The sequence below is a fragment of the Myotis myotis genome, unplaced genomic scaffold (genome assembly GCF_014108235.1).
Source record: "Myotis myotis isolate mMyoMyo1 unplaced genomic scaffold, mMyoMyo1.p scaffold_m19_p_7, whole genome shotgun sequence".
NCBI classification, from domain to species: domain Eukaryota; kingdom Metazoa; phylum Chordata; class Mammalia; order Chiroptera; family Vespertilionidae; genus Myotis; species Myotis myotis.
This window is the reverse complement of record NW_023416379.1, coordinates 11,437,041-11,459,813: the sequence shown is the minus strand read 5'-3', so window position 1 is coordinate 11,459,813 and position 22,773 is coordinate 11,437,041. Positions and strand designations below refer to the sequence as shown.

General features: G+C 39.3%; 1 protein-coding gene across 1 annotated transcript; it reads left to right on the top strand.

Moving 5' to 3' along the window:
• The first annotated feature begins 4,468 nt into the window (after positions 1 to 4,468).
• On the top strand, positions 4,469 to 21,398 carry GPRC6A (G protein-coupled receptor class C group 6 member A). Its single transcript, XM_036318498.1, has 6 exons — positions 4,469 to 4,721; positions 6,705 to 7,008; positions 7,811 to 8,647; positions 14,204 to 14,416; positions 15,511 to 15,634; positions 17,951 to 21,398. The coding sequence occupies exons 1-6, from the start codon at positions 4,528 to 4,530 to the stop codon at positions 19,063 to 19,065; spliced, it is 2,787 nt and encodes a 928-aa protein (XP_036174391.1). The 5' UTR covers positions 4,469 to 4,527; the 3' UTR covers positions 19,066 to 21,398.
• The last annotated feature ends 1,375 nt before the right edge of the window (positions 21,399 to 22,773 follow it).

Sequence of the window (22,773 nt, the reverse complement as noted above, 5' to 3'; positions counted from 1 at the left end):
TAGATTGTCAGGTAATTGCCTGAGGCTAATTTAGATAAAGCAAGCCTAGAATAGAATTGTGAGTATAAATGATCCAAGTCCTCTCTACAGTTCTCCAAAGCACTGAATGCTACACAATCAGTTTACCTTTGATAGTAACTTAAGAAATCTGATATTAGTCTATTCAGCACAAATATATTTATGGCTCATTTGCTTCCAACTCTTATTTTCTACATTACAGATATAAAGAATTAAATGCACTTATTTCTACAGTATTTGAGGATACATTGATAGATTCAAAGAGCTAAATCAGAGGTTCTCAACCTGTGGGTCGCGACCCCTTTGAGGGTCGAACGACCCTTTCACAGGGGTTGCCTAAGACCATCAGAAAACACATATATAATTACATATTGTTTTTGTGATTAATCACTATGCTTTAATTATGTTCAATTTGTAACAATGAAATTGGGGGTCACCACAACGTGAGGAACTGTATTAAAGGGTCACAGCATTAGGAAGGTTGAGAACCACTGAGCTAACTGAAACTACTGATCCACTGGATCTAACTAGGATTCTATACAGCAGTCATAAATAGAATTGTTATCTTTCTAAATTAGTTACCTGTTACACTGTCTTCTATCTATGTTTTCAATAGCTCTATTATCTTCTACAAGTAAACTCTGAAAAAAACAACAACATTCAACTGAAGCAGCCAGATCTGTAATAATTCACTGACCTGGTCCAACCAAATTTGTCTGCCTTTGTTTGAGGGATTAAACCTGTTGATTGTCTGGAATCTCAGATCTTGTCTCTTATACAATGTCCTGATTCCTATTCAAAATTGCCAACCTCTTACTTTTGCCTATACTGACATGAAACCTATAAATGCAAGTATTCCTATTCCTGAGCAATCTTGCAATCTTTTTACTGATAACCTGCTCATATGACATAGTTCTGAGTTTGTTGTCCAGTTACTTATCATTTACTAAGAGCTGTATGTGTGACACATATAAAAAGTTATTTCTCTTTAAAACACAAACATGTGACACTCACATGAAATGTGAGCCTGATGAAGTATGTTGAAAACAAATAACTCGGTAGTGAACAGTCTGTTGGGTCTACAATCAGCCAGGTGCTTACTATACCACTTCATTAGGAGCAGAGAGCAGAGAATGAATCAACAGGGAAACTGGTATCACTGATTCCCCAAACAAATCTTCATTCTGGAGAAAAGCAGTGTGATCTTGGAGTTTCTGCTTTTGGTTTGTGAGTAGTCTTCACCAAATGAGCTTTCCGAGTTCCTCAAAGTGCTGCAGGTTCCTAAAGATACATCCATCCAGCTAAGAAGAGCAGCCAAAGCTGTAATCACCACTTCCGTGCTGTTCCAATATATTCATTCATTTGTCTAACAATTAGTTACTGAGTGTCTACCATGTGCTATGCACTGTGTAAGGTACTGGAAATTCAAGTAAACATGTGGACATAATCTCTATCCTTATAGAGCTTTAAAATAAAATGGAGGAGATGGATAATAAACAAAAAACTAACAGTGACAGATACTAATAAATGCTGTGGAGAAAATGAGTAAGTTCTCAAGGAAGTGACATTTAAGCAAAAATCAAATACAAGAAGTTTGAAAATACTTTAGCATCGACATCTGCAGAGTAAAAAGGATGATCTTTATACTTTTTCAACTTTGGCCCAACACAGCAACCTGGATAAGAAGGAATAGGTTTACCACCTGTGTAAACATCTGTTGTGTGCAGAATGTTTATGAGGGAATGTGAGGACATACATGGGCATGCAGTTTGTAAATTCCTGAGAAAAGTATATTTTATAAATTATGCACTATCTATGTACCATGGAGAAAAGAGAGCTAAGTGGTTGACTTGAACTATGTCCATAGACCTCAAAAAACTGATGGAAAAGTGATAAGTTCACTCAATCAACTAATTATATCAACAGCGCTAAAGTGGTGATTTGGTACATTTGTTTTTCTATTGAATTTACAATTTAGCTTGATATTAAAAATAGCTTTCAAGCATATACAACTTGTTATACAAAAGAATAAAACCTTTTAGTTTTTCTATAACTCCACTGAAAATAAAATATAGTTTGCAGTATGAGAAATTTAGTTAACATAAAAAGAAGAATAAGGAACTGATTAGCTATTGATGTAGATCCTTCTGGATTTTTATTTCCTTGCCTATTTTACAATTAGTGGTAAAGTGGGTAAAAGAAGTGCTTTTAAGTGGAACTGTAATATCCACGCTAAGGGAGATGATGAAATGCTACATTACCATTCCATATGAGATTATGAAAGGCAGATCTAAATGGTAACCTATAGCCCTGGCCGGTTTGGCTCACTGGATAGAGCATCGGCCTGGGGACTGAGGGGTCCCAGGTTGGATTCCGGTCAAGGGCATGTACCTTGGTTGCAGGCACATTCCCAGTAGGGGGTGTGCAGGAGGCAGCTGGTCGATGCTTCTCTCTCATCGATGTTTCTAACTATCCCTCTCCCTTCCTCTCTGTAAAAAATCAATAAAATATATTTTTAAAAAATAAATAAATGGTAACCTACAATATTAAAGTTCTTCCCATAAGCGAGAGAGTTGGGGGCAGGGAGGAATACATATACCTCCAAGTTACAGAAAAAAAAATATTGTTTCAATAACAATTAGCATTTGCTGTATGGTTGGTGAAAAAAGAATAATGAAAATAGCTATGAAAAAATGAACACTTGGGTTGTTCTGGACTAATAAAATCCTATATAGAGACTGGTTCTGTTTAACCTCACCAGTAAACAACCATCCTTCATTTCATTTCGTGGTAGACAGGTCTGGTCTTTCTAGGGTGGTGATCTGAGTTCTACTCTGAGGGGGAAGAGAAGTGGTTTGTGGGTGATAATGCTTTGCTAATACAATCCTTTGAGTTGGTGGAATTAAATGGTGGTGTGTATCAAGCAAATGATGAAGTTATTAGTGGAAGATGAGTGAGGATGACTCAAGTTAGAAATGGGAAACAACAAAGGCAGCATTATAATCTCAGAAAACATCCTGTGTTTCCTGGGGAAGAAGGCTCAAATCTGTTCTAATAGACAGTTCTTAACTTTTCTGGGCATAACACACCCCTTTGATAATCTGATAAAAGCACTGAATGTTCTCCCCCAAAAATCCACAGAGGCCATGTTCACTCAAATTTGCATACAACTTTAAGGGATTCACAGGTTCCCATGAAGTCCCCTAAGTAGAATAAGATTGCTTATGTTGCCTACTAAAGACAACTATCTGATATTAAAGCTACATATTACATTAAAATGCTAAGAGATAAACTTCGATTACAGACAGGAGTACAGCAGAGATGGTGGTATGTGATGGAGTGTTGCAGTGATAAATGACAATTCACTGTGGGAAAGCACAGCAAAGGGATACTGAGCCAAGATGAGTCAGGTAAAATGCAAATGCAAGATATTTGAAGAGTCTTTAAACTCATGTAGGTTTATTAAACTTTCTGGACAACTATACTTAACCTGTTTGGGACCTAAGAGGAAATCATGCCACGGATGAAAATGGTAAGACTGTAGGAAACATTCGACACTGTGTGAAGAAGTAGAACGTCTCCACTCTTCTGTTGCATAACTCCACATGTCAAAGAAACTATGGCTAATTTGGATGATGAAAAATAGCACAGTAATCACTGTACTCTTTTATTTTCTGAAATTCCTTTAAATGTGTCTGCTACCCACAAAACAAGACTGGATATATTGGATTTGGAACTGCTTGCTCATAATATATTCCTTAGTAATCCAATATTTGAAAAAGATTGAGTTTAAAGGGTAAAGTTTAGAATTTTAAACTTTTTCATAATGGTACCTAAGTTACTGAGGTTTATCTATCCTATATAAATTCTAAGTTATATCCATAAAATCATGTTAGGTCAGATTCCTAAGCTTTTAAGAATATATAGCCTGAAACCAGTTTTAAGTTTATAAAAATCAAATCCACAAACTGTGAACATGTCAATGACCCACGGCAAAACTTTCTTGTTCAAAGCAAAACACTATGTCAGACAAGTTCTACCTTGTTTTCAGTTTTGTCCATCACTACAAAAACGATTTATTACTCTTACATGTAAACAGGAAGTGATAAATACCTAAACTTAACTGAATTTCATTTTTTAAATAGAGCTTTTTCAAGAAAATAAAAGCAGAATTCTACTTAAACAGTTTATGAACTGCATTGAAGCTTTTGGGCCTTGAATATGACACCCCTGAAAATGAAAACTTGTCCCTGAGTTTCTCCCCACTTTACCAGGCATTCTTGCTGTCACACACCTCCCACAAAGGAGTGTGAGGAAGTCTGATGTGTTCTTATTGGTGAAGAGCTGTTTTGACTTTCAGCAAGTATCTGAATACTGAGTGTTTCTGGCCCTTGACACTGTCCTATGCCTTCCATGGTGTTTACAGGGAAAATAGTTACATGTTGTTGGCACTCTGTGAGCTTAATGTTGCCTGAGAACTTGCATGAAGTGAGCAAATGAGTTAGAAACATGGCATTGTTGATTGTACTGATTACCTGCTTTGTGATTATTCTTGCTACTTCCCAGCCTTGTCGGACCCCTGATGACTTCGTGGCTGCCACTTCTCCGGGACATATCATGATTGGAGGTTTGTTCGCCATTCATGAAAAAATGCTGTCCTCAGAACATTATCCCAGACGACCAGAAATCCAGAAATGTGTTGGGTGAGTAAAGCCTTAAAGAACACAATTAAATTTCAAGCTTACACAGAGAGACCAGGTATGTAAATGTGCACTTGTATTGACATCTAACTTGTTTTAATAAAATCTAAACTCTCATATTTTTAAGTTGTCATAGTCTTGCTATGCTTCCTTAAAAGAGAGATGTTATCAATGCTATGTATATGACTAGCCTCCAAGTGCAGAAGCAATAAATGTTTTTTATTAATAAGTTTATATCTATTTTGCCTGAAAAAATCCCAGAAGTCAGCTGAGAAAACCAAGAAGACACTGTAGTCTGTCCATCACAAATACACTTAACATGTTTACATTTCTATCATTCACAATATGGTTTTTGTTTTAAACATGGATCTATTATTTAATCCTTAGTTTAAAATAGACTACATTCAAAGTTTTTCTGTATATTAACATTTTTGTCAACATTGCATTTATTTCATTGTTTTTTTAATCTAAATGTTTTATGATAAATTAAGGCTCTTCCTCAACCCAAAGTGTTCCTTCCTTGTTAAACATTTTACATGTGAAAGCTCGACTATAGAGAAGACATCAGGCACAGCTTAATATGGAAAAGTAAAGGGGGGTAGAGGATGTTACAAATAGATTTTCTTTAAGGAGAGCAGGATATTTGAATTCTAATTTCAGTTTGGGGGCAAACTAATTTTGTAGACTTAGGCCAATCGCTTAACCAGTGGTTCTCAACCTGTGGGTCACGACCCCTTTGGTGGTCGAACGACCCTTTCACAGGGGTCGCCTAAGACCATCCTGCATATCAGATATTTACATGACGATTCATAACAGTAGCAACATCACAGTTATGAAGTAGCAACTAAAATAATTTTATGGTTGGGTCACAACATGAGGAACTGTATTTAAAGGGCCAGAAGTTGAGAACCACTGGCATAATAGTAAATAAGTAATCAAACAGCTCAGTGCTCTGGAATAATCACAAACCTAGAAGTCAATTGGAAAAGCCCTCTGAAGTAAGAAATAGCTAATCCCTTGGAGCCAAAAGAGTGTATTTACCCAGGAGAAGGCTGCTTGGCTTTTATTCAGAGACTGCTCTGTAAGCTTATTTTTTTTTTTTAAATATATTTTATTGATTTTTCACAGAGAGGAAGGGAGAGAGATAGAGAGTTAGAAACATCGATGAGAGAGAAACATCGATCAGCTGCCTCCTGCACATCTCCCACTGGGGATATGCCCGCAACCCAGGTACATGCCCTTGACCGGAATCGAACCTGGGACCCTTCAGTCCGCAGGCTGACGCTCTATCCACTGAGCCAAACCGGTTTCGGCTGTAAGCTTATTTTTAAGAGCCTTATTAATCTGATTTTCAGCCACAACAGATTAGAATCAGAAAATTGAAACACAGGCTTGTGAATCTAAAACACAGGTGCTCAGACAGCAATAAAATGCTGACATTAAATTCAAAAAGGAAAATCAAGCACATCTTCATACTGCAGAATACTAAACTGAGTGCTCAAAATTATCCCAAAATTCATTAAGAAAAGGTTAAATCCTGTTTCATAGAATCCACTTGAGAAACTGTGGGATCTTTTGTGTGTGGGAGGGGCAGAGGAGGAGGATCCTTTCTAAAAAATATTTTTTTATTGATTTCAAAGAGGAAGGGAGATGGAGAGAGAGATAGAAACATCAATGATGAGAGAGAATCATCAATCAGATGCCTCTCTTATGTGCCCTGACAAGGAATCAAATGGTGACCTCCTGGTTCATAGGTCAAAGCTCAACCATTGAGCCATGCTGGCTGGGCTGGGTTTCTATATACCTTTTAAGGAAGGTTTCCATCAAAAATTATTTTTAAATAAATAAAGGTTAGCCCCTTCAAAAGGTAAGTTTCCTTGATCCAGAAACTGTTTATTACGAGGCTGACATGTGGATAAAATGAGATATCATCATGTCTGTAGAAAAGTTAATTTCTGATTTCAAAAAATTCTTCTTTCTCAACAGGTTTGAAATAGCAATGTTTCTTCAAACTCTTGCTATGATACACAGCATCGAGATGATCAATAATTCAACATTATTATCTGGAGTCAAACTGGGGTACGAAATCTATGACACTTGTACCGAAGTGACAGTGGCAATGGCAGCTGCTCTGAGGTTTCTTTCTAAGTTCAACTGCTCCAGAGAAATTGTGGAGGTTAAGTGTAGCTATTCCAGCTACACGCCAAGGGTGAAGGCTGTCATAGGGGCTGGCTACTCAGAAATAAGCATGGCTGTCTCCAGGATATTGAGTTTACAGCTCATGCCACAGGTAGGTTTTGTTCTACCTCCCTCCACTGGGTTTGATTGCACTCTTTATTATGAAAGGTCAGGGTAATTTGGGAAACTAGTTAGGAAGTTGCTTTTACTTTAAGCTTTCCTTTCTCCTAGTCCAAAAAAGGATGGTTCCTATGTGAATCAGGTAGCGGACAAAGCACAAAGGGAGTAGTCACTTCTCAGTCTGTCTAGTTTCTGACCGTTTTCAGCATGATTTGGGCCAGACACAAACCTTTGAGAAGCTCAACTGCCTTGTTTCTGAAATAATATCAGTCAGGTGCTATAAAGAAAACAGAAGAGAGAGTGAGAAGGAAGGGGGACTGGAGGTCAAGAAGGACTTCTCAAAGAGATAATGTTTGAATGAGAAGGGGCAGCCAAGGGAATATGGAGGAGGGAAGGACAGTATCTAGGCTAAAAAAAAAATCATCATGTTCAATGTTAACATGTCCAAAGAATAAAAATGGCCAGATCAGGTGAGCAGAAAGGAGCATGGTAAGAAATGCATTTACAGAGAGAGGCAAAGGCCAGGTCATGTAGCATCTTGTAAACTGTGGTCATATTTGCATCTGTTCTGAGTATGATGAGAAAGCTTTGAGCAGACTGTGGAACTACGGCTCTCTCTGTAACACAAACCAAGAACCAGGAGGTAAGGAAAGGGGTCTCTGAAGAACCAGAAGAGATTTTAGAGAGCCCTGCACTAAGTTCTTGCATCATTACTCAGAGTCAAGCAACACCTATTAGGCACAGCCGTCTGGAACTCTTCCACACCATAACTAAAAGATTCTGTCAATTTCCAGGTGAGTTATGAATCAACGGCAGAAATCCTAAGTGACAAAATTCGCTTTCCTTCATTTTTACGAACTGTGCCCAGTGACTTCTACCAAACTAAAGCAATGGCCCACCTGATCCAGAAATCTGGATGGAACTGGATTGGCATCATAACCACAGATGATGACTATGGACGACTGGCTCTCAGCACTTTCGTACTTCAGACCATGGCAAATAACGTGTGCGTAGCCTTCAAAGAAGTTCTCCCAGCCTTCCTCTCAGATAACACCATTGAAATCAGGATCAATCAGACACTGGAGAAAATCATAGCAGAAGCCCACGTTAATGTCATTGTGGTATTTCTGAGGCAATTCCATGTTATCAGTCTCTTCAGTAAAGCCATTGAAAGGAATATAAATAAGGTCTGGATTGCTAGTGATAATTGGTCGACAGCCATCAAGATTACCACCATTCCTAACATAAAAAAGATCGGCAAAGTTGTGGGGTTTGCCTTTAGAAAAGGGAATGTGTCCTCTTTCCAGTCCTTTCTTCAAAATCTGCATATGTTTCCCAGGGAACATAACAAACCCTTAAATGAATATGCCATGCTCTTGTCTGCCTGTGCTTATGTCAAAGACAGTGATTTGAGTCAATGCATTTTCAACCATTCTCAGGGGACTTTGGCCTACAAGGCTAACAAGGATATAGACAGGAACTTCTCCCTGAGAAATGACTTCCTGTGGGATTACACTGAGCCAGGACTTGTTCACAGTATTCAGCTCGCTGTGTTTGCCCTTGCTTACGCCCTTCGGGATCTGTGCCAAGCTCGAGACTGTGAGAACCCCAACGCCTTTCAACCATGGGAGGTACTAACTCACATACCCACGAAAATTCCCCTACCATAATTTCCTCCATTTCTTTCATTGCTTTAATTTGCAGTTAGAAGAAATGCTCTTAGTATTCCTCTTATTAGTCGACACCTTCAGTGTTTGAATAACCTGAATTTCTACCCATTGCTTTTTGTTACTGAAGGTAATAGAGTTGTTATTTTACCTTTACTTCCTACTCTGACCCACAAAAGTTGTGTTCTTCTATTTTCTAAGAAGATTCTGTTGATAGTGCTATTTTCCTGGAGTTTATGGATTTCTATCTGATCTAGAGTTTGTCAAGGCTTCATAAGAATTACCTCTTCTCATGCTCTTAACAAATGCAAGATAGACCAGGGATGCTTAATGAGTCTTTTTATCATTACTAAATATTATGGATGAGAAAACTAAGCTAGGAAGTGCCAGAAATATGATTCTAGTCTGGGTCATCTGACTCCACACCCTCTACTTTTCATGATGTCTCTGGTGACGTATAGTCCCAAAGCCTCCAGTTATGACTCTGACTTAGAGCAGTCTCTCTAGAACTGCAGTCTTCTTCAAATGAATGTTTTAGGTCAATCATAACAGTTCCTATGATATCTCCATTTAAAATGAATCACTAATCGTGTGTAAAAGACACCTTTCCCTTTCTTCTCTTTGATTAGTTTGTAGAAACACAAGCTTAATATGGCCCTATTTAGTGAAAATTTTTCCATTCTGTTTTTTAAATGCCCATGAACATGTCATTTAAAAGCAAATTGCTGCTCTCTGATGAAAAATTTAACTCATCAAAAACAAATTCCTCAGTATTATATATTCAAAGCCAAACTTATCTGCCTTGAAGCAGAATCATGTTCCAAAAATATATTTGTTTTAAATTTGGGAATAAAGCTCAATTCTTCTGTTCTTACAAGTGAGAATCCAGGACAAGCTATTTCTACTTTTGTAATTTTTATTTTAAACATCCACAAGCACAAGCTCCAGCGTCTGAGGTGATCAGCTTACATTTGGTGGATCATGTGATGGTCATAGGGTGTTTTAAATTGTTCATTTTAAAACTAGTTTTCACCTTGGAAATGCAAGGCACAAAACCTAATGAATAAGTAAGATCAGAAATTAGGATCTTTTAAAAATTAGAACTCTCTTTAAAGTATATATGCCTAGTAATTGTAAGGTGCCTGTTTGAAAACATACTCTTTTTAGTATAAAATGTTTAATAAGGGATTGGTAAAAACTATAAATTAAGTGGACACCATAATGAAACCACAACATAAAAAGCCTCATAAGGAAAGAGAAATACAAATAGCAAGAGCTATTCATCCTCTAAAGGTCTGGGAACGCATTTTACATCAGGAATAAATCTCAAACCTTCTGAAGAAAAGCCTGGAAATAGTATAATCTAAACAAAATCTGCTAAAATGTTTCATTTAAACACTAGAAGCCCGGGGTTGTCCTTTATGTCGCAGGGAGTCTGTTTATCTAGAAACAAACAGAAACAGATTGCAAAGAGGAAGAGAGGATCCTTTGATCATGACGTGAGTGAGCTATGTCTGTGCCATATTCAGTAGGACAAATAATGCAAATAATGTTGTCTTTTTATGAGGCAATCTCCATAAACATTAAACTTTTAAAATCAGCAACATTTAAGGTCACTAATCAAAGATACATTCCTAAAGATTATTTTTCCACTGGCAAAATTCACTAACATTTAAATAATAGTTTTTGAATGATTTTAAATTTCAAATAACTTTAAAGAATTTCATTTCTCCCAATATTTGAGGATAATCCTTACTTTGGCTCCACATTTGGTGATATTTGTGAACAGTATTCAGGGACAGCACAATCAATGATTTTGGCTTTCTTTTTAGTATTTTATTTTCCTTTAACTGATGATATATAAGGTAGTAAGTGATGTATGTGGAATGAGAGGAATGTCTAATAATCAAACTTCTATAAATACATTTATTTAGCAAATATTGGTCGGATGTCTCAGTGTTCTAGACATGGTGCTTAATGCTAAAAATATTATGGAAACTAAGACAATTTTCTCCCTAAAGTTCTCTAGTGAGGCATGCAAACAAGCCATTAGGGGTGGGAAAAAGACCAGTGTGGCCATCCAGGCTAAAATAGGGATGCCTTGTGCTACAGTATGACAACGAGGATGGAGAAACATGTACGGGGTGAGGCAAAAGTAGGTTTACAGTTGTTGTTATGGAAATAATAAAATAATTAATAAATAATAATACAAGCATCAACTCTAGTTTTGCATACTCAAAACTATAAACATACTTTTGTCCCACCCTCTGCATGGTTATTTAAGGGGAAGAATGAAGAGAGCATTTGGAGAGAAATTGCATATAAAGGATGATAGATAGAAGTTGCTACAAATGAGTCAAATATCTGAGCAACTGGTGTCATTTGTTGAGGTGGAAAAACAGAGAAGAGTGGAGGTCTGATCAGAGGAAGAAATATTTAGCATTGCATTTTGGAGATGCTGAATTGGAAGAACTTATATGAGACATCCTACGTAGCAATGGCGGTATGATATTTGTCCAGACGTCAGAAGAGACATGTTCAAATAAGAGAGTGATTTTGGAGTGATAACAAAAATAATAACTATAAAATTTTAGGGCCTACTGTACTAAAATTTTATCATCTGTAATTTTTATATTAGGGCAGGTCCACAGGACCCATATTCTTCCCACTCCATCTGAAAGAAGTGACAAGAGGAAGCGTTTCTGGTGACTGACACAAGAGTTTAGAGATGGAGGGCACCTCGGCAGCAGGGTCTGGCCCATGGTCACCCCCATAGCTAGGAGTGAACCTGCCCCAGCTTTAGTCCAGTGGGCTTTTTGCTACACCACAGAAAAGTTCACAAAAGAAAAAAAAACATAGGGTGGGTATTGGAGATACGAGGCTGCTTTCTCTGCTCTTCTGCAGTTTACTCACACAGATGCCTGTTTCATAAGCACAGCTTGCTTGTGGAGACAGAGTGAAACATCAGAGCCCTTAGGGAAATGGAAAGCATCAACTACACCAGCTTATCTGGAGTGGTCTCCTGGACTTGTGTCACAAAGGCAGGTTATTAGCATACAGAGGTGAATTAGCTAATAACGGATATGCAAATCCTACTCTCTACATTTTGTAGTGTCAATTTATAGTGAATTTCAGAGTCTCGATGAAAAATAAATACATAATTGGTGGAAAAAAGCATTTAATAGATTAATAATTGGAGTGTTAATGTACAAACTGTACCTTAATGTAGGACAAATGTCCTATCATCTTTAACAAGTAATGAAAAGCACTGTGCTATTTGCCTCCACGCTGCTTCCTGTAAGAACAAGCACAGAATTACACTTCTGTACATCGTACAATGTTATCATTATTTACAGTATGTATATGTGTCAGAACTTTACCCTGTAAAACCTAATTAAATACAAGGAAAAAACAGGTGGAAATTATCATTCAAACACAAGAGTGGAAAAGGATATGCTCCCTAAAGAGCTGAGTTACTGGGGCGTAGGTGTTTTGCTTAAGGAAGGAACTGAAAAAAAAAAATCAACATACAGGCAGAGGTGGGAATCTTGACAGCAGGCCCTCACTTATTCTTTTATTTTTGTTCCCTCCGTTTTTTTCTTCCACAAAATTGCTAAAGTAGGATTTTTTTTTTTGTTAATTTCACCAGGTTAAATCTAATATCCTGCTATTTAAATGTAACACTGATGAATTTACATTCATTGCATGAACTATCAAATCTGTGGGGATGTGTAATAAAATCAATATACTTAGAGATTTTACTAAAGTGACATTTGGTCATTGAAATGACTGTCACAGCTGATATATTTACCTTAAAATACAACTTGATTTTTTTATATTCTATTGACCAAAAAAATGAAGGAAAGAAACATTCATAAACGATGAACTGAGATGAAATAAAATAAGAATAATTCTATTCAAATAGAATAATTTTTGCCACGTTTCATAGCTTTTGCACCTAACAAAAGCCACATGGCACCATAGACCTAGATAACGAGCAGGCCTGGCATGTTCACAAAGGCTATTGACTTAGCCGTGATTATATATCAAGTTAACGGAGGAGCCAGAACTGCAACCTGTTTTCCTCCCCCAATGCCCAGTGTTCTTCCTCTGCAGCACAAGCTCAATGTGTCTGCCTCATTTGTCAGTAACACATTTCCTGTCCTAGTTGCATGGTATTCACTGTACAAGCTGGTTAAAATAAATAAATAAATAATTTTTCATTGCATTTCTATTCCCTCAAGTTAAAAAATTATTTAATATTAATATATTAAATGGAATTTAGAAGTCACTGTACTCTGTACTCAATCACTGAAGCAGAGTTGAAGACCATTGGAGATAATAAGATCCACACCTCCCGTGTGACTAACCAAGTATGGACTTAGGGTGGACATTAGCAGTTCCCTTACACGCACCCATCAACCAAACCTCTCTGATGGGGATGCTACTCAGCACATGCCCAAGAGCAGGGTGCTGCTGTTACTGGACCACCTCCCGGGTTTGTAGCTTGGTCCCCTCAGCCTTCATTTTGGGGAGGTGAGCAGGGAAACGACTGCTTGAATTACCTGCTCAGACTGGGCCAAGACCCGGGCCAATTGTGATTCTAAAGAAAAGATGCTTTCTGCTGCCTTTCATAGTGACAGATGGCACGTTAGTGATTACTTGTGAGTCAGAGAGAAAAAAACTAGTGAGAAGACTTTGAATTAATATATTATTAGGTGCAATGGAAAGACCATATAATGAAAGTCAAGATGTGTGTCCTCAGATAAGTCCCATTGCCTCTTGGCTAGGGGTCCTCATATAAGAAAAGAGGGAGATAATCCCTGTTCAACATGCTTCACCAAGTTGTTATGAAGTAAAACGGTATCACAGATTTGAGTATTAGCAAGTAACATATTAATGTCAGATGACATTGTTAGTTGATAGACTCAATATTTTTATTTGTTTGCATATTGTCCCCATTAATTAATGACAGGTATAATAGGTATTAATATAGCCTTTATTAACCCTTAATTGTGCCAGATATTGGGCACTCTTCACATTCATAATTAGATTTAATCCTTCCAAAAACCCTATAAGGTAGGTTTCATTTACTTCATTTTACAAATGGAGAAGCTGAGGTCTAGGAAAAATTGTAACTGCTGAGATCACACCACTAATTAGATATGGAACCAGAGTTAGAGTCCAGGCATCTCCCCCAGAGGACCCATTCTGAGATGTGAAAAATGAATATGCTCAGATTTCAATGTTATGGTCTAGAGAAGCTACCATCCATAAACATTAACTTGCTTCTCAAATTCACAGAGCAAGACTTTGGTATAAATGAGGCTAGAGTTCTCAAATTGCTGTCTAATAGGTAAGAACCTTTGCAACGAGTTACCACACTCATTGATTCAAGATGTCTTTTTTTTATAATTTGTAGATGATGTTTCTTGTAAGGCAGTGTTATAATTTTAAAATTGATATAATGGATACACTTACAATATTTCTATTAGTGTTTGTTTCTATTCTTTTTTATAGTTACTAGATGTACTGAAAAATGTGACGTTCACGGATGGAGGAACGTCATTTCATTTTGATGCCCATGGGGATATGAATACTGGATATGATGTTGTGTTCTGGAAGGAGGTCAATGGCCACATGACTATCACCAAGATGGCACAATATGACTTGAAGAATGATGTCTTTATCATCACAGACCAGGAAACAAAAAATGAGTTCAGGAATCTTAAGGTAATTGTGTTTAGGTTGCTTTGTAGCACTCAAATTAATTGGTACCTCAACTGCAAAAGTCCTTGACCCCACCACCAGGGCCTCCAGTGATCCTATAACCTATTCATTGTTCCCAACTTCTTTCCTTAAATTCCATAGCCAACTTTTGTTTTTGTCCCTTGTACATACACACCCTCAATTCCTCTCTCTCTCTCTCTCTCTCTCTCTCTCTCTCTCTCTCTCTCTCTCTCTCTCTCAGAAAGTGTGGTTCACTTTCTGCCTTTCCTAAAATGTAACCATCTGCCCTAGCTAGCTGCTCAATGGTTAGAGCATCAGCCCACGCACCAAAGGGTCGATTCCCAGTCAAGGACATGCACCTGGGCTGCAGATTCTATCCTAGGCCCCAGGAGGCAACCAATTGATGTATTTCTCTCACACCTCTCTCTCGTTCTTGCCCTCCCTCCTTTCCTTCCACTTTCTCTTAAAATAAGCAATGGAAAAAATATCCTCCAGTGAGGATTAATAAAAAATAAAAGAGAAAGAGACCAGTTTGCCTTTCTGATGGAAACACCCATAAATAAATATTTCACGGAGGTAGCAAAAACAAATAATACCTGAGATCAGTGAGGTCAGATTTCAAGATCCTCTTGTCAATATGCAGGCTAGTTGGGCTATCACCATTTCTGCTAACTCAGAAGGTAGTCCAAGATAACCGTAAATCTATTGACATCCCCAAGCTATCATGTCTCTGCTGTCTCTTATGTGGGGGGATACAAAGGACCATGTTGCTGGGAAGAAAGGTTAACTGTTATCCCTGTGATGATGTTCGGCTTGTCTCATGGTGAGTCCTGCGGTTGTAGCCAAACATCCTCCAGGCGTGTGGGTACTTCAGATTAAAAGTTTGCTCTGGAGGACCCATAAGGCAGTTTTACTATCTACGGTATTTTCTTATTTTTTTAGACTTATTCACATTCCTCCAGATCACAATACAATCCGATGACACTATTTTGTAAAAGACCAAAATACTATTTAGTAAATATATCTTTAAATGAAGTCCAAGTTAGTGAAAATAAATCTTTTTAAAAACCTATTTGGGATTTCTTTTCATTTTGCAGCAAATTCAATCCAAATGCTCCAAGGAATGCAGTCCTGGGCAAATGAAGAAAACCACCAGAAGTCAGCACACCTGCTGCTATGAATGTGTGAACTGCCCTGAAAACCACTACAGTAACCAGACGGGTAATTCCAGTCACTGCAGCCTGGGCAGTGACACGCCTCGACCATTTCTCTTAGGCTGATATTTTGTTTATAGGAATTCCATTTTGGATTATTCTTTCATTTGGGGGAGGGGGAAGCATCTCATGCTTCTCTCCCAGATGAAACAGCAGTGAGATTTCATTTTATCTTGCAATTTGCTCTACTATATCAGCAGACAGGCAACCAATACATAGTAAGGATGTGAAAGTAACTTCACATGCAAGGGAAGATGACAAACCCTCAACTGGCTTCCTCTCCATCATTCTTAAAACAGTGCATGTCCTCTGTCCATTTTTATCCATGTATCTCCCACACAGACATGCCGACTTGCAGTTGGGGCACCATAGCTATAAATAACCAATGCTGAATTAACTAAGCCAAGCACGATAGAAATTGATGTATATACAGAGGTTTGCTTACCCGGGAGATCTCATTATTCTTACCCCGAGGCAACAGTGAAGCCTGAAAGAGAACCTTCTGTGAGACAAGGATGTGAACTATTGACAGAGATTGGATGCTACTAACTGATCATTTGCCAAAACCTGTTAACAATTTGACAACATCAGAGCAATATACGCATATTAGAGAACAGGAGTGAGGTCAGCAGCCTCCGGGACCCTGGAAGGAGCTATCAGCACTTTATAAGTCAAGCCGCTTTAAAAGCATCCTAGTCCCTTGTTAATAGCAGCATTCCTATTTGTCCCAGAAAAGCTGAGAGCCCCAGAGCCCGAATAGCCCCCGAATGCTTATTCTTTTCTCCTATTGGCTCCAAGGAGGAGCATCCCAGTGTAAACATTCCAATATCCATGTTCTGTCATCGTTTTACAAAAATGCCATTTATCTCAAACTGGGCTGTGCTGTGCTGCATAAATAATTAGGTAATTGGGCGGAGGGGACGGGGGGGGGGGGAGGGTTTCCAGGCGAAACAGTATCTACGACTGTTTGCCAAGTGGGATAAATGAAAACAACAAGCGAGTACATATTATTTATTTCTCATAAAGATGCACAAAGTCTTTCAAGGATACAACCTGGGTTGTCTTTTGCTAACCAGGGCAAGTTGCTTCCAAGAACAAGTGTAAAAGACTGAGCACAACTTGGGAGGAAAAGCAAGGATGTAGGCTAATCTGAAAGGATATCATCTCCTGTTCCTCCAGTGCGCAGCCCTTTACACAGGCAAGGCCGATAAATGTTGGCTGAATGAATAAAATGGCAGACACTGGCAGCCATGGTAAAGGAAAGACAGGGAAGAAAGGATATTTGGAAGGAAATTGGATTTGGTAAGAGGAGGAGGCTGGGAATGTAGAGTTTATAAATAGAAACACAAGGTTTCTAGTTGAGGTTAAGGAGGAAGAGAACACAGGTGCTGTATAATGCTGAATGGGCACTGTGGAGTGGAAGCAGATGGACGCTCACAGCAAGGCTTCTTAGAAGTAGCCGGGACCCCATCATTAGGGGGTGGAAATGGGGAGCAAATGCAATCACCCTCCCAGAAACTCCACGCTATCAACGATCAGTGCTGCACCTGCAGTCAGAATCAGCATAAATCATTTCCAACCTTATCACTGCGAGCAGGAGGCTCAATGCCACTAACACCCGCTCCTCACCGCCAGGGAAGATAAACTTTAACTCTTATCAACTGTCATTGATTACAATCTTGTGTTATCTCGCTTACAGAGGGCGTTGGGGTGACCCAGCCATATTGTCTCTGCTTCTAATAGAACTGCAGCCTCTTTGACAATAGCAGCTCCCACCAGTGTCTATAGCCTGATATGCTCCGCACAAAGCACCTCATATCTATCATCTCACTGAAGGCAGCACCCCAATGACGCAGAGTCGGTTTTTAGTTTTTAAGAGAACTGCAAATAGGCTCGGAAAATTCAATGAGCTTGTTCAATATTACAGGACTCACAGGTGACAGGGAAAGGGACTTGAGGATATGTCTGATTCTAAAGCTTTTATTCTCAATAGAGTCCCCTGAACAGCCACCTATAATAGCAAGTTCACAACAGACTAAAATCTATCCTGAGTATAATAATTTCCTAAAACCCCACAGCCTAGCTGGCTTTTTTTCTTCCTTTTTTTTTTTCTTCCTTTCTTCCTTTTCCCTCGCCTTCATCTGTACTCTCTCACTTTCTTTGGATTCGGTGCAGGCTTTATTTTAATAAGTAACCATTGTGACCATTATCTATATCCATTTTCTAGTCCAATCTATGGCTGAGAAGAATTCTATTTGTAGAATGCTGGACAATCACCTCGTTTGAATGTTTGCAATGTAACCGAATCGCCTCTGTCTTTCAGACATGGATCACTGCCTTTTATGCAACAACGAAACTCACTGGGCCCCTGTAAAGAGCACCACGTGCTTCGAAAAGGAAGTGGAGTATCTCAGCTGGAATGATGCCCTGGCTGTCCTGCTCCTGGCACTTTCCCTGCTGGGAATGGTGTTTGTTCTGGCTGTTGGCATAATATTTACAAGAAACCTGAACACGCCCGTTGTGAAATCATCTGGGGGATTAATGGTCTGCTACGTGATCCTCCTCTGTCATGTCCTCAATTTTGCCAGTACCGGCTTTTTCGTCGGAGAACCACAAGACTTCACGTGTAAAACACGGCAGATGCTATTTGGCGTGAGCTTCGCTCTCTGCATCTCCTGCATTTTGACCAAGTCCCTGAAAATACTGCTTGCCTTCAGCTTCGATCCCAAGTTACAGAACTTCCTGAAGTGCCTCTATAAACCGATCCCCATCATCTTCACGTGCACAGGTATCCAGGTGGCCATTTGCACCCTCTGGCTAATCTTTGCAGCCCCTACGGTGGAAGAGAACGTCTCCTTGCCCAGAGTCATTATCCTGGAATGTGAGGAGGGGTCCATCCTTGCCTTTGGCACCATGCTGGGCTATATTGCCATCCTGGCCTTCATCTGCTTCCTCTTTGCCTTCAAAGGTAGGAAATTACCCGAGAATTACAACGAAGCCAAATTCATCACATTTGGTATGCTCATTTACTTCATAGCGTGGATCACATTCATCCCCGTGTATGCCACCACCTCTGGCAAATATTTGCCAGCTGTGGAGATTATCGTTATTTTAATATCTAACTACGGGATCCTGTGTTGCACATTCTTCCCCAAATGCTATGTTATTCTTTGTAAGCAAGAGACTAACACAAAATCTGCCTTTCTCCAGACGGTGTATAGTTACTCTTCCCACAGCGCAGGCAGCCTGGCCACGAGCCATGTTTCACTGGACTCCACCAACAGCAACAGCACAGCCACCAATCCCGGCTCTGGTGGCAAGCCTGCAGCCTGGCCCAAGAGCAAAGATCTCCAGACGCAAGCATGTGCGCACATATGCAACGAGAATGTTACAGGGGCACCTAAAACTCGGCCTCGAAAACGAATTTCAAGCATATGAATGCATCCTAAGAGGTTGCATGTTCCAGAATAAAATGTATCTAGGGTCTTTGCATTTAAGATGCGCGTTTACTTTCCGGGCAACTGTGTTCTATGCATTTCTTCGCTGCCACTATTTTCACCAAGTTTTGATTGAACACCACCCCCTTTCCAAACACTTGTTTAACAAAGAAAGTAGATTCCTCAACCTGCAACTCACTTTATTCCTTACCACTTCCATCTGCTTCCATCTTTACCTCCTTCCCCTTAAGCACATAGCTAAAGATATCTCTTCTGTTCAAAACTAGCCCATAATATAGCATCCTTATTCTATCCTCTACCAGTTCTTTCAAACCTCTTTGTAGGGTTCTCTCCTTGCCTCTTGAGCATCTTCAGCTCCTCACCCTACCCCCCTGCACAGTCTAGTTGAACAAGCATTTGAGCAGTTTTCATGTGCCAGCTGATATGCTAAATACAATGGAATAGGAAGATCAAGGCATCATTCCTGACTCCAGGGAGCTCAAAATCCAGGAGAAGACAGTAACACGTAGACATCTCCAATTCAGTATGAGAATTCTGAGATTGTAATATGCGTAGGGCCCTAGAACAGTTTAGTGAAGTGGCACTTAGCCACCCTGGGAGATGATGGGAGGGTTACAAAGAAGTCCAAATAAAGGATATAATATATAGATGAAGTCCTGAAAGATGAATAAGAGTTTGCTAATCAAAAAGTACAGAAAGCTGTTCCAGGTAAAGGGGGGAAGCGGGAACAGCAGCAGAAAGGATATTGAGAAGGTATGTTCAAGGAAATGCAGTCATTTTGGTCATAAATGAATGTTAAAGACTTGAGTTCTTCTATAAGGAGCTTAGGTCTTCACCATGTGGGTAAAAGGTGGCCATAAAAAGTATCTGTAGAAAGATGATAGGTTCCAAGGTCCATGTCAGGAAGATCATTCTGATGCAGAATAGAGAATGGAGTCTAGCTGAGGGAGGTTTAGGATCTATCCCAGGAACAGAAAGGAGAATACATATGTATATGTAATCAAGCTGTATAGGAGGTGACTGTTTACTTGAAGTAGTTGGTGAAGGATAACATATAGGCTTCTAGTTTGGTTTATTGAAGGGTGACATGGAATACAGGCGGAAGACTGGTTAAGAGTAGAAGATGAAATACTGAATTTGTAGTGACTGGAATAATTTCAAAATGTATCGAACATTCATATGAATGTAAGACTCTGAGGTCAGGGGATAGGTCAGGGCTGGTGATAAAGATTTGGATGCCACGTTCACATCACTCCCATCCTTATAAAACAGTTAAACACACAAAATAACAATGACTCCAGTGCTGATATTCTCTCTAGCCACCCCCTCCTTTCCACAACCGAGTGTTTGAAAGGGTAATGCCCTTGTTGACTTGTGACCCGCTAGTCCTGAACCTACTCAAAACTGGCTCCTACTTACATCACTTCGCTGATATAGTTCATAGAGAAGTTACCTGTGACTTTTTACCTGTCAAATTCAATGGTCATTTTTAAGCATTCACTGCCCTTGAATCTTAATAACATTTGTGGTATAATTTCTCGTTCTTAAAATTTGTCTTCATTTCCATGATATTGTAAAGCTTTCAATTAGCAGAATTCTTCAATCTGATACAAAGGCCCTTTTGGTCCTACTCTGACATCCCTCACCATTTAGTTTTGGTCTTTGTTGCTGGTATGTCTTCCTCTACTTGACTTTTAAATGTAGGTATTCCACAGACTTCCAGTCTCAATCTAAATCTCTTTTGTGTCAACACACCTCTGGCTACAATATTATCTAAATTCATGTATTTATTAAAGATAGATCATTAAAATATTTTTCTTGAGTTTTAGAGAGAGGACAGAGAGAGACACAGAGAGAAAACATCAATGTGAGAGCAAAACATCGATCAGCTGCCTCCTGCATGCCCCCACCAGCGGCTCAAGCCTGCAACCCAGGCATGTGCCCTGAGCAGGAATCAAAACAGCAACCTTTTGGTCCACTGGAGGATGTCAAAAAACTGAGCCATGACCAAGGCCAACTTCATGTCTTAACTTTGACCCAAACACCTCCCAAAGCTACATAGTCCAGGTTACTCTCTAACCAACCTACCTGCTTGTTCTTCTAACACTTTGAAGTCAACATGTCTAATACTTAATTCATTATTTTCTTCTCCCAATTCCTCCTCCTTTTTTTCATTTCTCAGCATGTTGTGCCACCTTTGGACTAGGTGGAACCCTGGGATTCATCCCATCCATTCTTTTTTAAAAATATATTTTACTGATTTTTTACAGAGAGGAAGGGAGAGGGATAGAGAGTTAGAAACATCGATGAGAGAGAAACATCGATCAGCTGCCTCCTGCACACACCCCACTGGGGATGTCCCCTCAACCAAGGTACATGCCCTTGACCAGAATCGAACCTGGGACCCTTCAGTCTGCAGGCTGACACTCTATCCACTGAGCCAAACCCGCAGTGGTTCTCACCCTTCTGGCCCCTTAAATACAGTTCCTCATGTTGTGACCCAGCCATAAAATTATTTTCGTTGCTACTTCATAACTGTAATGTTGCTACTGTTATGAATCGTAATGTAAATATCTGATATGCAGGATGGTCTTAGGCGACCCCTGTGAAAGGGTCGTTCGACCGCCAAAGGGGTTGCGACCCACAGGTTGAGAACCGCTGGGTTAGGGCCCTATCCATTCTTGATGCCACTACCTACTTCACCTTTCTACACCTTTCATTCATCATCTGACTTTTATTTTCTAACTCCTGCATTTTCTCAAAACCTCCCCATGATCTCGATCCCTTTGACTGCTTCTCTAGTCTAGTCCTGCATCACCTCTTTCATAGGTTGTTGCAATAGCCTTCTAATTTGACTCTAGTCTCTCAGTGTTTCATTCTAAACATAGAGATCTCACTTACCCAGTTGTTTTAAAACCTGCAATAAGTCCAAACTCCTTATCCTGATGTTTAGACTCTTTCAAGTCCAGTAACCTCTTCCTGCTTGGTACATTACCCATGAGAAATGGCCAAGTGCTGATGTTTGTCCCTACTCATACCCGCTGTTTCACATCTCACAGCCTGCCTCTTCTCTCTGCTCTGACGTCCTCTCCCCACCTCGTGCTCCTGGAGCACTCCAGCTAATCCACCAGGTACAATCAAGCCTTCCTCTCTGTCTCTGCCACAGCACCCACTACACTTTACTGCATTTACTTGTTTTTATTTTAATTCACTCAACTAATATTTATCAAGGGTCTACTATGTACCAGGCATAATTCAATGAGTAGGAAATATGAAAATGATAAGAGACAGACAAGTTCTCTCCTCTCAATGAGTTTACATTCTAGTGTGTTCACCCTTGTGCAGTGAAAGTTAACTCTTCTTTAGTAACAGCTCTCTCAAATGCTTTTTCCTCTCTGCTGCCATTATTATCATCACTAGTGTAGGCTCTTATGACTTCATACCTCTGTTGTAGAAAGATCCCAAATGAGTTACAGACTCCAGAATTCCCCTTCCAATACAAAGACTATACAATCACAGACCAATCTTTCTCTAGTTAGCTCCAACACTATCATTCTTCTATTCAGAAAAATGTAATAACTTCCTATTGCCTTCAGACTTATGTTAAATTCTCCTACCTTGCTAAGCAACACCTTCCACAGTCTTGCTTGAAGTGAAGGTTAAAAAACAAAACAAGCCCTAGCTGGTT